General features: G+C 43.6%; 1 protein-coding gene across 1 annotated transcript; it reads left to right on the top strand.

Moving 5' to 3' along the window:
- Positions 1–6,997: 6,997 nt before the first annotated feature.
- Positions 6,998–8,794, top strand: LOC306892979 (general transcription factor II-I repeat domain-containing protein 2-like; the record flags this gene model as incomplete). Its single annotated transcript, XM_079454401.1, has 1 exon — positions 6,998–8,794. The coding sequence occupies one exon, from the start codon at positions 6,998–7,000 to the stop codon at positions 8,792–8,794; it is 1,797 nt and encodes a 598-aa protein (XP_079310527.1).
- Positions 8,795–17,357: the final 8,563 nt, after the last annotated feature.

The raw sequence follows: 17,357 nt of genomic DNA, 5'->3' as shown, positions 1-17,357 counted from the left end.
TAAAAAAGATTCCATTACTTTTTTCCATTGTGCCTTATTCTCCTCATTTAAAAACTTTTTCACCATTTTGACTCTAAAACTCTTTTTCTTTAATTCCGGATCCTGCAATCCCAACCCTCCTTCTTTCAAATCCCCTATTATTGTCTCATATGCAATCTTTGATGGCTTAGAGTCCCATAAGAATTTTAAAACAACTGCTTTTATCCGTTTGCTGATCCACATTGGCATTGGTGTAACTCCCAACACATACCACATTTTTGACAACATTAAGGAATTCAGTACTAACACCTTTCCCCTTAAAGTTAGCCCCCTCAGTCTCCAGAAATTTAAAACCCTTTCCATCTTCCCAATCACTTCATCCCACATCATATCTCTCATTACGCTTTCATTTTTCCCAATTCTCAATCCTAATACCTTTAAGCTTTCTTCTTCCCTAAAAGGAAAAACACTTTGAATTTTCTCTCCCTTCCCTATATTCATATGAACTGTCTTATGTATGTTTATTTTGGCCCCCGATCCTTTACAATACTTTTCTACTATTTCCATAGCTTTTTCCACCCCTTTAACATCCTTCACTATTAATGTTGTGTCATCCGCATATTGATATATTTTTTGTAATTCTCCATTTTCTCCTAAATCAACTCCTTTGATTTCCTTTTCTCCCATTATTGCTAACCCTAAGGATTCTGCTACCAGACTGTATAACTGTGCCGACAAAGGACATCCTTGTCTTATTGATCTTGAAAGACTAAAAGCTCTCGTTAAAAACCCATTACATTTTATTTGGCTTTTCGCCCCTTTATATAAAATCTTCACCCATTTTATAAAGTTCTGTCCAAAATCAAACTTTTCTAAAATTCCAAACATAAACTCATGCTCTACTCTATCGAATGCTTTTTCTATATCTAAGCTTATAACGTACCCACCTTTCCCTTCCTCCAACATATAACTCACTCCATCTCTTATGCTACACACCGTGTCTGTAATATCTCTTCCTTTGATAGCGTACGCCTGGTTTGTCTCAATTATATTCGGCAAAATTTTCTTCAATCGGTTTGCTAAAATCTTTGCTAAGATTTTATAATCTGTATTTAGCATTGTTATTGGCCTATAATTTTTCAGGTCATTTTTATCTCCACTCTTCTTAAAGATTAATTTAATAACCCCAATCCCCATAAAATTACTTGTTTCTTCCTTTTTAAAAATCTCATCAAACACCTCCTTTAAAATTGGTGTCAACACTTCTTTAAAGTATTTGAAAAATTCACTTGGCAACCCATCTCTCCCAGGACTCTTACCATTATTCCCTTGCATTATAGCACACTCGATTTCCTCTATTCTTATCTCTTCATCACTCAATGTTTTATCATCTATGTCCAATTTTTTCTTTATTTTCCCAATCATTTCTTCCTTTTCTATCTTTTCAATTTTATCTTTACTGAACAATCCCTTATAAAATTCTGTTATTTCTTTTAAGATATCTTCTGTTTCTGTGACTATTCCCCCCCTTTCTCCTTTTATCTCTTTCATCATCCCTTCTCTCTGTCTACTTTTCTCCAGATTAAAGAAAAACTTTGTGCATTTTTCCCCTTCTACAGCATATTTTGCCCTGCTTCTTAATATCTCCCCTTGAAACTTAATTTCTTCTATTTCTTTCAGTTTTCCTTCTAAAACTATAGTTCTTTGCACCTGCTCTACCCCCTCGTTCAAAATATCTTTTAATTCCTTTCTTATCTCATTTTCTTTCAGATTCTTTGCCCTCTTCATCATTTTGCTAAAATCCTTTGCATATTTCCCAATTCTATGTTTGACATTATCCCACCATATCCTTTTATCTTCTTTATACAATTGATCCTCCTGTTCTTCTTTTATTAATTTTTCTATTCCTTCTTTAAAACTCCTTTCCTTTAAAAGCTCTGTATTTAAAATCCATAACCCCGGCCCCCTCTTCATTCCACTCAAATCCACCTGTGTCCACACAACTTTATGATCACTAAGTGATGTTTCTTTGTAATAAATATTATCAACCACCTTCATAAAATCCCTTTTGCATATTATAAAATCTAGCCTACTTGCACACACATGATTTTGAACTACTTGCTGTCTTGAAAATTCTCTAATACCTTCATTTCTTTCTCTCCATACATCTACTAAATCATTTTCTCCCATTATACTCCTTAATTCATTCCGCCCTCCATCTGATTTAAAAACCATTCCCTCCGCAATATCCATTCTGCTAAAAACAGTATTAAAATCTCCAATTATTAAGAAATCTTCCCATTTTTCCATACAAGTCTTCAGTTTTTTAAAAAATGCAACTTTTTCCTTTTCTATAATCGGTGCATGTACATTACATAAGATAACTTTTTCCTTTCCTTCTTCTATTTCCACCGCCAAGCATTTCCCTTCTCCGTCATTATACACCTCTCGCACATTCTCACTCACCCCTTTTTTGATTAAAATTGCCACTCCCCTCCCTTTTCTCCCATCTCCATTATTATATAGAACATCCCCTTTCCAATTCTTTTTAAAGTCACTCATTACTTCATCTCTCCAATTAGTCTCTTGAATCATTAATACATTTGCCCTTCTACAACATTCTTTCAGCTTTCCAAATTTCCCATGATCTAATAACCCACGAACATTAATGGCTGCAATTCTCAAAAACATGATACATAAGGCAATCCATTTTATTCTTCTCATCCCTTTTCATCGTCCGTTCCAATTAATTCTCCAGATCTTTTCCCATCTCTATTTGTTTCCTTTCCCTTCCTTTTCCTTTTCATTAAATGTCTTTTTAGAGCTTTTTCCAGATTTGGCTTTACCTTTAACCTTCGTCGTCTTGTTGTTGTCCCCTTTTCCAAGTCCTTTTTATTGTCCTCCCCTCCTTCTCCCTCCATCGCCTCCTCTTCCTCTTGGCTTTCTGATGAATCTTGTTCCCCGTCTTTACTCTCCGAGCTCCCACCTTGTTGTTCTTTGTCGACATCATTCTCCTCTGTCTCTCCAGCCTGTTCTCCTTCCCTTTGCTCCATTCCTTCTGTTTGTTCCTCCTCTGCCTCTCCATTTTGTTCCCCCTCTGTTTGGACATCGTTTCCTTCTCCATTGTCAGCCTCCATCCCACACTCGCAATTCACAAGCACTTTCCTGCATTCGGGACAGCGGACCGCATCACACTCTCTTGCGAAATGGCCCACCTCCCCACAGTCCCGACACCTGAATTCGGGACAATCCTTCATTATGTGCCCAGGACCCATACACAGTCGACAGATCTTAACCTGTCTATCATGTATGGTTCTAAAGTACTGTACTCCTTCCTCTGTTTCAAAACGTGTACTGTATGGGAGTGATACAACGTCCTTAGGGAATTTAACCCTCACATAGCGAGTCCCATCTGTAATACTCGTACCTGGATAATATCTTCTTTTAATCTCTGATGTCGCCGAGACGCCCCATCCATTGAGCTTACTTATGATTTCTCCATCAGTTGTATAAGCAGGTAGGTGCATGAATGAAACTACACACTCTCTTGAGTGTAAACTCCTCACTCCACACACAATTCCTTTGACTGTTAATCCTCCTTTTAAGGTCTCAAAAATATTCTCATTCTCCAAAGTTATTTCAAATTCCTTATTCAATCGTGGTCTCACTGCCAATATGTTTGTAACTCCCACGATATCTATTAGAGCAATGATGACATCCTCTGCTTTTCCTCCTTCCACCTCTGCCAAGTTTACAATCATTGTAGCTTCCTTTGCATATTCCTTTTGTTGGTCATGAGTCTTTCTTTCTTCTCTTCCTTCTGATCTTCTTCTTTGCATTTGTCCTTGCTGATTATCCTTTCCTTGATCTTGTTCCTTGTCTCTCTCCATGCCTGCGTCGTTACCCGTAGATTCTTCCGTTACGAGCACTTCGCTCATTTTTCTCCCCTCTGAGCAGCTGCTACTGCACAGGGCAGTGCCGAAAAACAACCCAAGAAAAACTCTAAATCCAAAAACGTTTATAATATATAAAAAATAAGCTCCAAACAAAAAAGTTTGGGAGAGCCTTTCTCTCCCCACTACAGCCAATTCACTTCCTGGTAGCTCTCTAGCGCCGCTCAGGGTGGTGTGGCCGTAAGCGAAATATGTGCTACCAAGCTCGACGCATAAAGAAAGCAGCCATAAGTCCACTTTGTTTTAAAGCTTACAGCACCTGGTATTCCCAGGTTACCTCAAAAAGTACTGACCAGGCCCAACCCTGCTTGGCTTCCGAGATCTGAAGAGAGCGGGCGTGCTCAGGGTGGTGTGGCCGTAAGCAAAAGCTGTGCAACCAATCTCTACACATAAAGAAAACAGCCATAAGGCCACTTTGGGTTAAAGCTTACAGAACCTGGTATTCCCAGGCGGTCTCCCATCCAAGTACTGACCAGGCCCGACCCTGCTCGGCTTCCGAGATCTGACGAGAGCGGGCGTGCTCAGGGTGGTGTGGCCGTAAGCGAAAACTGTGCGTCCAAGCTCGACGCATGAAGAAAGCAGCCATGAGGCCACTTTGGGTTAAACCTTACAGCACCTGGTATTCCGAGGCAGTCTCCCATCAAAGTATTGACCAGGCCCGACCCTGCTTGGCTTCCGAGATCAGACGAGAGCGGGCATGCTGAGGGTGGTGTGGCCGTAAGCGAAAGCTGTGCCACCAATATCTACGCAAAAAGAAAGCAGCCATAAGTCCACTTTGTGTTAAAGCTTACAGCACCTAGTATTCCCAGGTTACCTCTCATCAAAGTACTGACCAGGCCCAACCCTGCTTGGCTTCCGAGATCTGACGAGAGCGGGCGTGCTCAGGGTGGTGTGGCCGTAAGCAAAAGCTGTGCAACCAATCTCTACACATAAAGAAAGCAGCCATAAGGCCACTTTGGGTTAAAGCTTACAGCACCTGGTATTCCGAGGTGGTCTCCCATCCAAGTGCTGACCAGGCCCGACCCTGCTTGGCTTCCGAGATCAGACGAGAGCAGGCGTGCTTTTATTTTTTTTATTGATAAAACATCTATAAAATCTTATAAAACATTCACATTTACAATCGCAAAGATTTTTTTGGCATACGAAATGATTGTAGTTTCTTAATAAAAACATTTTAAGGTTAAATACAAACAGATAATTGGCATATGTATGTAGGAAATGTAAAAGCATACAAAAGCAAAGTATAAACAGAAAATTGAAATTAAAAAACAACCATGATCGTCTGACCTCCCACATTAAACATCCTCAAATATTTTGCACACATCATTATTAAAAACATAAGAAAACTCTTCCAACCTGTTTTGTTCCTTAAAATAAAAGTGTAAATACTTCAGGTACTTCTCAACTTTCCTTTTAAACACCATTTCAACATCCATTACAGTATTTTCTTTCCTGGCAATGACTCTTCTTTCCCATATTGCACTTTTCATCAACATAATGAACAGGTTGATCACTTTTCTGTTTTTACATGGTTTGTATGCTCCTAACATTATCATCTTGTTACCATCCATTTCTTTATCATCTTGCCCCCCTCTCAACCTCTCAATCAACCTTTTGCATTTTTTATTAAAAGTTTCCAATTTCTTACAGAATAAGAACACATGTAAAAACCCCTCATCTTCTTCTTTACACACTTTGCAGGTTGCGTTTTGCTCTCTTCCGATTTTGGTCAATAAAACATCAGTAAAAACCGCCTTGTGCCTGATTAAGTATTCTAAAGTCCCCAGTTTTGTCTCTATTATCTTTCCCTTCATATTGGTCCATATGTGGTCTTCTTCCAAATCTTTGTATTTCTGCAACCAGTATTTATTCACAACAGGTTTCTTAAAAACATAATCTCTAAAAAAAACGTACAACATTTTCACAGTACATTCTTTAAACACTCTTAATTTTCCTCCCAACCTGACATACAATTCTTCCTCTTGTTTCCCCTGTTTCATGTCATTAATGTTTCTTATCCAATCCTCTGGTATTGCACTTTTTATTATCTTAAACTTATTCTCAATTTCTTGTCTACTATATTCTTCTTTTGCTTCCTCCAGGGACAGTGATGAATTACCGTGCATTGAGAAGGTAGCTCTTATGCCGGGGGCCTCACCAATTTTTTTTAAAATTGTAGAGTAGTTTAAAACTGGGAGAGACCACAAACATGAGCACAAAAAATCCTGGATTTAATAGTTTTGCACCTATAACGTGTGGTGTGCTGTGACGATGATAGCACACCACACAAGATCAGATTTGTGAACCACAGTCTATATATATACTGTACATTTTTAATGTAAACCAATGTGAGCATACAACAACTTCTGTGATTTTACAAATGTTTGCTTTGAAGGAACCTATAAGGCATGCAAGAGCAGAAAAATACCAAAGATAAGCTGTCAGGGTAGTTTTAAAACACGTCTGAGTTTCACTTACCTGCCAACTCCCAGAATCCCATTACCCGGTTCAGGTGTACTTGATGAACTGCAATCTACAGGTGGCATCGCCTCCAGATGTAAGACTGAACAACCCTACTTCAGAAAGGTGCACAGAACCCAAAGCTGACAGAACCCTGTAAGTCTGAGAAGCATCGTCGGGGCCTAGTGTAAAACACAATGGCGGAAACGACCAACAGAACCGCACCTGCAGGACACCCCCGCCTTGAGCATCTACACCAGGAGTGCCCAACCAGTCGATCGCGGTCTGCTCGTAGACCGCAGACTATTCCCAAGTCGACCGCGAAAAAATTAAAGAAAAAAAATACAAAATATAACACACACACACCCCGTGTGTTTGTGTGTTATATTTTGTACAAAATGTACACTACAGCCTATCATGAGTCCTTGCCTGGTACCCTATCAGTCTCTTAAACACGTCCACAAAAAAGTATTTAAAAAAAAGTAGGTCACGTTTAACCTACGGTCGCGCGTGACATGCATGCCAGGAAGTTGACAGCTGCATGTCAACAGTAGCCAGAAGCCTAGAAGCTAGCGAACAGAGCGGTTACACGTACCTAAACGAACATGGCTGAGGGGAAACGAGCCAAGACCTACCATTTTCACCCTGAATGGGAGGAAGATTATTTTTTTGTTTATTCTCATTCAAAGCCTGTTTGTTTGATCTGCAATGCAACGGTGGCATTGGCAAAAAAAGGGAACCTGGAGCGCCATTTTAAAACAGTACACGGGAGCTACGAGAGGGATTTCCCTGCAAAAACGCCTTTACGCGCCACAAAAGTGCGGGATTTGAAAGCACAGCTTTCAGCACGGCAGTCAATCTTCACCAAACCGAAGACTCAGGGTAAGGCCGCAACTATTGCTTCCTATCGCGTCAGTCACATCCTTGCTAAACACAAGAAGCCATTCAATGACGGCGATATGGTGAAGGAAGCCTTTCTCGAGGCAGCGGATAGCCTTTTTGACGACTTTAAAAATAAAACAGAGATCATGAAGGCCATTAAAGAAGTGCAACTCTCCCGCAATACTACTACAAGGCGATGTGAGAGAATGGCTGTGGATGTGGAGGAGCAACTGAGGGAGGATATTGATGCGTGTGAGTGCTTTTCCCTCCAATTTGATGAGTCGACTGATACGGTGGATGTAGTACAATTGTGTGTTTTCATCAGGATGGTTTTTGAAGACATGAGCGCCAAGGAAGAGCTGCTCACACTTTTGCCATTAAAAGGACACACCAGAGGTGAGGATATTTTTAATGCTTTCATGGGATTTGTTAGCGAGACAACACTGCCGCTCTTCAAGCTGATCTCCATCACAACTGATGGGGCGCCTGCAATGATGGGCCGCACCAGTGGGTTCATTGCACTGTGCAAAGAAAGTGAATCCTTCCCAGATATCCTGAATTATCATTGTATAATTCACAAGCAAGCGTTGTGTGGAAAGATTTTAAATATGAAAGAAGTGATGGATATTGCGATGAAGATTGTGAACCTGCTGCTTCACACGGATTTTAGGTGGTTAAGCAGTGGTAAATTTTTGTCCAGATTCACGGAGTTATTACCTGAAATCAAGGACTTCCTGAAGCTTTCAAAACATGTGGATTACCATACAAAGCTAGAGGACCACCAGTGGCTGTTAGATGTATCTTTCCTCACTGATCTCACTGCCGAGCTCAATGAATTGAATTTAGAGCTGCAGGGTAAGGGTAAAGATGTAGTCAACATGATGAGTTCAGTGAACACATTTAAAAGCAAGCTACAGCTGATGTCAAGCAGGCTGCAGCGTGGTAACCTGCGCAACTTCCCTCACATGCAGGCAGAACTACAACGTCAAGGTAAAGGTGTGACACAGCTTGACAGTGCACGTTATGAGGAGCATGTTCAGAGCATCTCGTCAGAGTTTGTGAGGCGTTTTACTGACTTTGCATCCATCGAGCCTGTAGCCAGCTATATGTGTTATCCATTTGCTGCAAGTATTGATGTTGGTGACATTGCAGCCAAAGTCAAATCACTTTTCGACTTGGAAAGCTCCGCTCTTGAGGATGAGATTCTGACATTGCAAAATGACATTGAGATCAAAGCCAGATCAACATCTGCTCAACCTGGAGAGCATGTAGTGTTCTGGAAACTACTGGTGGAGGAGAAATATCCCAATCTCAGAAGATGTGCCTTGAACTTGACAGCTCTTTTTGGATCAACTTATTTGTGCGAGTCTGCTTTCTCACACATGAAAATCATCAAGTCCAAGTACAGATCAACAATGACTGATGACCACCTTGCAGCCTGCCTACGCCTTGCAACCAGCTCCTACACTCCTAACTACGAGAAGCTAGCCTCCTCCTCCCAGTGCCAGGTCTCCCACTAAGGTAGAAAGTGATTTCCTTTTTTCAAACTTAGAGATCTATCTGGTTTATGTTTCTGTTTGGTTCATATTAAGGTCAGTTATGACTATTGCTCATCACGCAGATTGGTGTGTGTGTGTGTGTGTGTGAGAGAGAGTGAGTGAGTGTGACAGAGAGAGAGGAGCATAGAGAGCGGGTTTGTGCTACAGCGCACTATGCAAACTGGCAACTGTGTGAGAGGAATTTGTCTGTGTGTGTTTGAGAGAGGGAGGGTTTTTATTGTGATGTCTAGTAGTTGTGTGACAACAAGAAAAAGTGTTGTGAGGTTAGTTACTGCAGGCTGGAAATGATGTGTGTGGGTTTGCGATGTTGACACTGGACTGGTAGATCTCGGGAGGTTGGCTACTTGAAAAGTAGATCTTGGATCAAAAAAGGTTGGGCACCTCTGGTCTACACCGAAAACTTGGGGCATGCCCTCACGAGCCCGGATAGCTCAGTCGGTAGAGCATCAGACTTTTAATCTGAGGGTCCAGGGTTCAAGTCCCTGTTCGGGCGATGGGTGCCCACCTGTACCTTACCTTTACTTTGTGAGCTGTTCTGGCATCGCCCTTTTTATTGATCATGCGTTGCTTCAGCACACGCACCAGAAATTCCTTGACAGCTGAGCAAAAGGCTTCCCTCCCTGTAGATGTAGTCGGGAAGTCCTGCTCTCACAACTTCGCCAGAGGGCTGTTGGCTTGCCTTGATCATATTATGGTTATGACTCTTTTTGGTGGCCGCAGCGATTCCGGGTCATGGTAGGGGACTGTTTGCTGTTTTTGTTGATGTCCTGCCGAGTGGTTAAGGCGATGGACTTGAAATCCATTGGGGTCTCCCCGTGCAGGTTCAAACCCTGCCGACTACGGTTGCTTTAGGTGTTTGCTTTGCGGACATACAATTTCACGAGCAGCTTTGTTGCGTTATCTTAAGGTCGGTACAACAGGATTCCTCTCTCGAAAGAGAAAACAATGCAGCCCAGTATACACTCTCACGTGTTTGTTAACGAGCGGCTCTGTTACAGATGGAACGTGTTCCTGGCATAAACAGCCTAATGGCCGGTTGTCAGTATGCTCGCCTGCTGTTGCTCAAAAAAGAACAGTAGACACGCTCTTTCTGCTTTTTGTAAATGCATCTTTCATGCGGTGTTACTTCAAAACTGTGTACTGAGCACCAAAAGAATATAGAATTACTTGCCAGCTGGTGTATCTCGTCCGCGCCGACTTGTGACTGTAAAGCCATCTGAGCGATGGCAGCGGCGAGAAAGGGCCGGCCGAGGTGTCAAATCTGTGGTAGCGTGGCCGAGCGGTCTAAGGCGCTGGATTAAGGCTCCAGTCTCTTCGGAGGCGTGGGTTCAAATCCCACCGCTGCCAGCTATTGCTTGAAAAGCCTGTTTGCCCTCAGGCTTAAAAGGGCAGCTTTTAATTCGCATCTCACTTTCAAGTACCTGCATACCATCTGAGCCAAAGTGGCCATTTCATGTGTGCTCGATGAGGGGGCATGCAACTGTGATTTGGCTTACCTCCAGGGACAGTGATCAATTACCGTGCATTGAGAAGGTAGCTCTTATGCCGGGGGCCTCACCAATTTTTTTTTAAATTGTAGAGTAGTTTAAAACTGGGAGAGACATGAGCACAAAAAATCCTGGATTTAATAGTTTTGCTTCAATTTTTTTTTAAATTGTAGAGTAGTTTAAAACTGGGAGTAACATGAGCACAAAAAATCCTGGATTTAATAGTTTTGCACCTATAACGTGTGGTGTGCTGTGACGATGATAGCACACCACACAAGATCAGATTTGTGAACCACAGTCTATATATATACTGTACATGTTTAATGTAAACCAATGTGAGCATACAACAATTTCTGTGATTTTACAAATGTTTGCTTTGAAGGAACCTATAAGGCATGCAAGAGCAGAAAAATACCAAAGATAAGCTGTCAGGGTAGTTTTAAAACACGTCTGAGTTTCACTTACCTGCCAACTCCCAGAATCCCATTACCCGGTTCAGGTGTACTTGATGAACTGCAATCTACAGGTGGCATCGCCTCCAGATGTAAGACTGAACAACCCTGCTTCAGAAAGGTGCACAGAACCCTAAACTGACAGAACCCTGTGAGTCTGAGAAGCATCGTCGGGGCCTAGTTTAAAACACAATGGCGGAAACGACCAACAGAACCGCACCTGCAGGACACCCCCGCCTTGAGCGTCTACACCGATAACTTGGGGCATGCCCTCACCAGCCCTGATAGCTCAATCGGTAGAGCATCAGACTTTTAATCTGAGGGTCCAGGGTTCAAGTCCCTGTTCAGGCGATGGGTGTCCACATGTACCTCACCGTTACTTTGTGAGCTGTTCTGGCATCGCCCTTTTTATTGATCGTGCGTTGCTTCAGCACACGCACCAGAAATTCCTTGACAGCTGAGCAAAAGGCTTCCCTCCCTGTAGATGTAGTCGGGAAGTCCTTGTGACTTCTAAACTTGTGACTGTAAAGCCATCTGAGCGATGGCAGCGGCGAGAAAGGGCCGGCCTAGGTGTCAAATCTCTGGTAGCGTGGCCGAGCGGTCTAAGGTGCTGGATTAAGGCTCCAGTCTCTTCGGAGGCGTGGGTTCAAATCCCACCGCTGCCAGCTATTGCTTGAAAAGCCTGTTTGCCCTCAGGCTTTAAAGGGCAGCTTTTAATTCGCATCTCACTTTCAAGTACCTGCAGACCATCTGAGCCAAAGTGGCCATTTCATGTGTGCTCGATGAGGGGGCATGCAACTGTGATTTGGCTTACCTCCAGGGTCAGTGATGAATTACCGTGCATTGAGAAGGTAGCTCTTATGCCGGGGCCTCACACATATTTTTTTGTCGTAGAGTAGTTTAAAACTGGGAGAGACCACAAACATGAGCACAAAAAATCCTGGATTTAATAGTTTTGCACCTATAACGTGTGGTGTGCTGTGACGATGATAGCACACCACACAAGATCAGATTTGTGAACCACAGTCTATATCTATACTGTACATGTTTAATGTAAACCAATGTGAGCATACAACAATTTCTGTGATTTTACAAATGTTTGCTTTGAAGGAACCTATAAGGCATGCAAGAGCAGAAAAATACCAAAGATAAGCTGTCAGGGTAGTTTTAAAACACGTCTGAGTTTCACTTACCTGCCAACTCCCAGAATCCCATTACCCGGTTCAGGTGTACTTGATGAACTGCAATCTACAGGTGGCATCGCCTCCAGATGTAAGACTGAACAACCCTACTTCAGAAAGGTGCACAGAACCCAAAGCTGACAGAACCCTGTAAGTCTGAGAAGCATCGTCGGGGCCTAGTGTAAAACACAATGGCGGAAACGACCTACAGAACCGCACCTGCAGGACACCCCCGCCTTGAGCGTCTACACCGAAAACTAGGGGCATGCCCTCACGAGCCCGGATAGCTCAGTCGGTAGAGCATCAGACTTTTAATCTGAGGGTCCAGGGATCAAGTCCCTGTTCAGGCGATGGGTGCCCACATGTACCTCACCGTTACTTTGTGAGCTGTTCTGGCATCGCCCTTTGTATTGATCGTGCGTTGCTTCAGCACACGCACCAGAAATTCCTTGACAGCTGAGCAAAAGGCTTCCCTCCCTGTAGATGTAGTCGGCAAGTCCTGCTCTCACAACTTCGCCAGAGGGCTGTTGGCTTGCCTTGATCATATTATGGTTATGACTCTTTTTGGTGGCCGCAGCGATTCCGGGTCATGGCAGGGGACTGTTTGCTGTTTTTGTTGATGTCCTGCCGAGTGGTTAAGGCGATGGACTTGAAATCCATTGGGGTCTCCCCGCGCAGGTTCAAACCCTGCCGACTACGGTTGCTTTAGGTGTTTGCTTTGCGGACATACAATTTCACGAGCAGCGTTGTTGCGTTATCTTAAGGTCGGTACAACAGGATTCCTCTCTCGAAAGAGAAAACAATGCAGCCCAGTATACACTCTCACGTGTTTGTTATCTAGAGGAAGAGTAGTGCAAATGATTCGCTCTGCAGTCCGGACTATCCGCTGTAGTCTTCCGAGGTCAGTTTTGGAGGCTGAGCCGAACCAGACGGTGATGGAGGTGCAGATTATGGATTCGATGACAGCTGAGTAGAACTGTACGAGCAGCTCCTGTGGCAGGTTGAACTTTCTCAGCTGCCGGAGGAAGTAAAGTCTCTGCTGGGCTTTTTTTACAATAGAGTCGATGTGAGCGTCCCACTTCAGATCCTGAGAGATGGTGGTGCCCAGGAACCTGAATGACTCTACTGCAATCACAGTGCTGTTCATGATGGTGAGTGGGGGAAGTGCAGGGGGGTTTCTCCTAAAGTCCACTATCATCTCCACTGTTTTGAGCGTGTTCAGCTCCAGGTTGTTGTACCTGCACCATAGAGCCAGCTGCTCCACCTCCTGTCTGTACGCAGACTCGTCACCGTTCCGGATGAGACCGATAACAGTAGTGTCGTCTGCAAACTTCAGGAGCTTGACGGAGGGGTCTTTAGAGGTGCAGTCGTTGGTGTACAGGGAGAAGAGCAGTGGGGAGAGAACACATCCCTGTGGGGCACCAGTGCTGATGGCGCGGCTGTCTGACATGATTTTGCCTATTCTGACTAACTGTTGTCTGGCTGTCAGAAAGCTGGTGATCCATTGACAGACAGAGCTAGGGACAGAGAGCTGGGTCAGTTTGGTCTGGAGCAGTGATGGGATGATTGTATTGAAGGCAGAACTGAAGTCCACGAACAAGATCCTCGCATAAGTCCCTGGTTTGTCCAGATGTTGTAGGGTGTAATGCAGTCCCATGTTAACTGCATCATCCACAGACCGGTTTGCTCTGTAGGCAAACTGCAGGGGGTCCAGCAAAGGGTCAGTGATGACCTTCAAATAAGCCAACACCAGTCTTTCAAATGACTTCATGGCAACAGATGTTAAAGCCACAGGTCTGTAGTCATTGAGTCCAGTGATCTTTGGTTTCTTTGGGATTGGGATGATGATGGAGCGTTTAAAGCACGAAGGGACTTTGCACATTCCAGTGATCTGTTGAAGATCAGTGAGAAGATGGAGGCCAGCTGGTCAGCGCAGGTCTTCAGACAGGCTGGTGAAACACCGTCTGGGCCTGGTGCTTTCCTTCTCTTTTGTTTTCTAAAGATCTGGCGTACGTTATCCTCACTGATCTGAAGTGCAGGGTGGGAGGAGAGGGGGATGGCTGGAGGTGTTGATGGCTGTGTATAGAGATGGTCAAGGTGGGTGTAAAGTGTCTGGTCTAGGGTCTCAAATCTACAATAGAAGTGATTTAAATCTTCAACAAGCTGTTTATTGCTCTCGATGCTAGGGGATGGTGTCTTGTAGTTGGTAATGTCTTTCAGGCCTTTCCACACTGATGCAGGGTCGTTGGCAGAAAACTGGTTTTCCAGCTTTTTGGCGTAGCTCTTTTTAGCCACCCCAATCTCCTTTGTCAGAGTGTTTCTGGCCTGATTATACCAGATCCTGTCCCCGCTCCTGTAGGCATCCTCTTTGGCCTGACGCAGCTGTCTGAGTTTTGGTGTGAACCATGGTTTATCATTGTTGAATGATAAATAAGTCTTTGTAGGGATGCATAAATCCTCACAGAAACTGATGTATGATGTAACAGTTTCTGTGAGCTCGTCCAGATCGGTGGCAGCAGCTTCAAAAACGCTCCAGTCAGTGCATTCAAAACAGGCTTGTAAGACCTGCTCTGAGTCGTTGGTCCATCTCTTTACAGTCCTTATTTCTGGCTTAGCAGTTTTAAGTTTTTGTCTGTAAGTTGGTAGCAGATGAACCAGGCAGTGATCAGAGAGTCCTAGAGCTGCTCGGGCGACAGAGCGATATGCACCTTTTATAGTAGTGTAGCAATGGTATAAAATATTATTGTCTCTTGTGGGGCATGTGATATGTTGTTTAAATTTAGGCAGCTCACGTGTGAGTTTTGCCTGATTAAAGTCTCCTAGAATGATAAAGACAGAATCCGGGTGTTGTTGTTCTGTGTCTGTGATCAGATCAGCCAGCTGTTGCAGCGCAGTCCACACGTGTGCTTGTGGTGGAATGTAAACACTTACGAGGATGACTGATGAAAACTCCCGCGGCGAGTAGAACGGTTTACAGTTAATGAAAAGCGCTTCCACATCAGGACAGCACATCTTCTTTAACACAGTTACATCCGTACACCACCTTCTGTTGATGTAAAAGCATGTCCCACCACCGCGCGTTTTCCCTGTTGTCTCCGTATCGCGATCCGCTCTGAACAGCTGAAAGTCCGGCAGATGTAACGCGCTGTCCGGAATGGTTTCGTTCAGCCAGGTTTCCGTAAAACACAGAGCAGCAGAGTTTGTAAAAACCTTGTTTTTGCTTGAAAGCAGGCGAAGTTCGTCCATTTTGTTAGGTAGAGAGCGGAGATTCGCAAGATGAATGCTTGGCAACGGCGTTCTTAGGCCGCGCTGTCTGAGCTTGACGAGCGCGCCGGCTCGCTTCCCGCGCTTGCGTTTCTTCCGGCGTCCTCTCCACGCGACTGCACTGACTAAAATATCCAGCAAAACGTCAGAAAAATCGAAAACTGGTTGCAGATTAGTTGGTATCCACTGCCGAATGTTCAGCAGTTCGTTCCTTGTAAAACTGATAGTGTTTGACAGACATAAAACAGGACAAACTAACAAAAACAGCAAGACTACTGGAGATCTCCACACCGAGGCAGCCATTCGCGGCGCCATCTTGGAAGTTATGAACGACGCTTCCTTAGAACCGGATTCGAACAAGCGACCTAAGGATGACCCGTGAGTCGCCAACAGACCGAGAATAGAAGACTCCGTGGATAGTGTACGACATGCCGAGTTTGTGACCGAGTTAGACTTACTTAAGGGTTATTGGCAGGTTCCCCTTATGGAACGTGTCTCAGAGATCTCTGCTAGCTTATGCCACTCCAGGTTGATTTTTTTACAATATATGGTTATGGTTTTTGGTTTAAAACATGCTCGTGCAATATTTCAAAGTTTGGTGTCCTATGTACTTTGTGATGTACCTTATTGTGAAGCATACCTTGATGATGTAGTGTGTTACTCTGAAACTTGGAAGAAACACCTGAACACTGTGTTTGGGAGTCTTCAATCAGCAAACCTCACACTTAATCTTGCTAAATGTGAATTTGATTGTGCTACAGTCACTTATTTGGGTAAACATGTGGGTCAGGGGACCGTTCGTCGTCCTTTTGACGCTAAAGTAAAAGCCATCGATGCTTTCCCAGTTCCTGTAACAAAATGAGAACTTAGGCGATTTCTTGGGAAGGCTGGATATTATAGAAGTTTTCGCAAGGACTTTTCAGATGTTGCAAAACCCCTAACAGATCTTCTGCGTGGCCCAGTGTCTTTTGAATGGAATTTGAGGTGTCGGTATGCCTTTGATGGCCTCAAAACGTAGTTGTATTGTTCTCCTGTGTTAGCAGCCCCGGACTTCTCAAAACCATTTAAGCGGGAGGTGGATGCGAGTGGGACGGGTGCTGTCTTATTGCAGGAAGATGATCATGCAATCAACCGCCCTGTCTGTTTCTATTCAAAAACGTTCAATCGTCACCAGGTTAACCATATCAGCATGGACAAAGAGGCCCTGAGCCATTTGCTAGGCTTACAGCAATGTGAGGTTTATCTTGGTTCTAGTTCATTACCCATTGTTGTTTATAATGACCATAACCCAGATTTTACACAACAAGGCAGTTGAAAATGTGATTGCGGACACTTTGCCTAGATATCATATTTAAAACTATTTGGAAATCTGAGATTTTATGGGTGGAGGTGTTACAACCCGGAATGATTGTTTGTTTTCTTGTGCTTGAGTCTGTGTTGCAGGAATGGAGGCTGTTTATTGGTTCGTGGATAACTTCTGCTGATTGGCACGGCTGTTTTGGGGGGGTGGTAAAAACCTGTCCTCTCTAGTCATTTTTAGCTTGCTAGCCTAACAGGCAGCTTGCTCATGTTTAGTCTTAGGCCTGTTTTTGTCATGTTTTGGGGACAGTGAGTTTAATTGTCTTGATTCTTCAGGGGACATTTTATTCCTTTGTCGTTTCTTGGTTTTTATTAACTAAGGAGTAAGGTAAGTGTTGTGTGAAATTCATCATACTTTTTCTTTTCTCTTTTGTTACAGGTTATGTAGAAAGGTTGTGAGTGGAGTTTCAGTTATGGGTTTTGTTTGTTGTTTTGGCGTTTTCTGAGTCTGAAAGAGTGTCTCTTCTTTTTGTTTTCAAGAAGAAATGCATAGCTTGTATACGGGTCTGAGACGTCTTTTCTGTTGCCGCCTGGCCATAGACAGAATTGGGGTTTGACAACTCTGCGAGGAACTCCTTTCAAAGCCAATCAGGTTTAGCTAAAGCTTGTCATCAGAGAAACAAGGAGCTATGCCCATGCACTTTCCCAGCGGTCAAATGTTCAGTCAAAACATGTCACATTGCAACTGATGAATCATGGCGTGGCGTATCTCGAAGGGCAGCTTACGGAGTCTTTCATTATATCACACTACAAGAACAAACGCCTTTGTTATATTGTTGGG

This window comes from Barbatula barbatula (genome assembly GCF_947034865.1).
Source record: "Barbatula barbatula genome assembly, chromosome: 4".
NCBI lineage: Eukaryota > Metazoa > Chordata > Actinopteri > Cypriniformes > Nemacheilidae > Barbatula > Barbatula barbatula.
The sequence above is the reverse complement of the archived record's forward strand: the minus strand, read 5'-3'. Positions and strand labels throughout refer to the sequence as shown.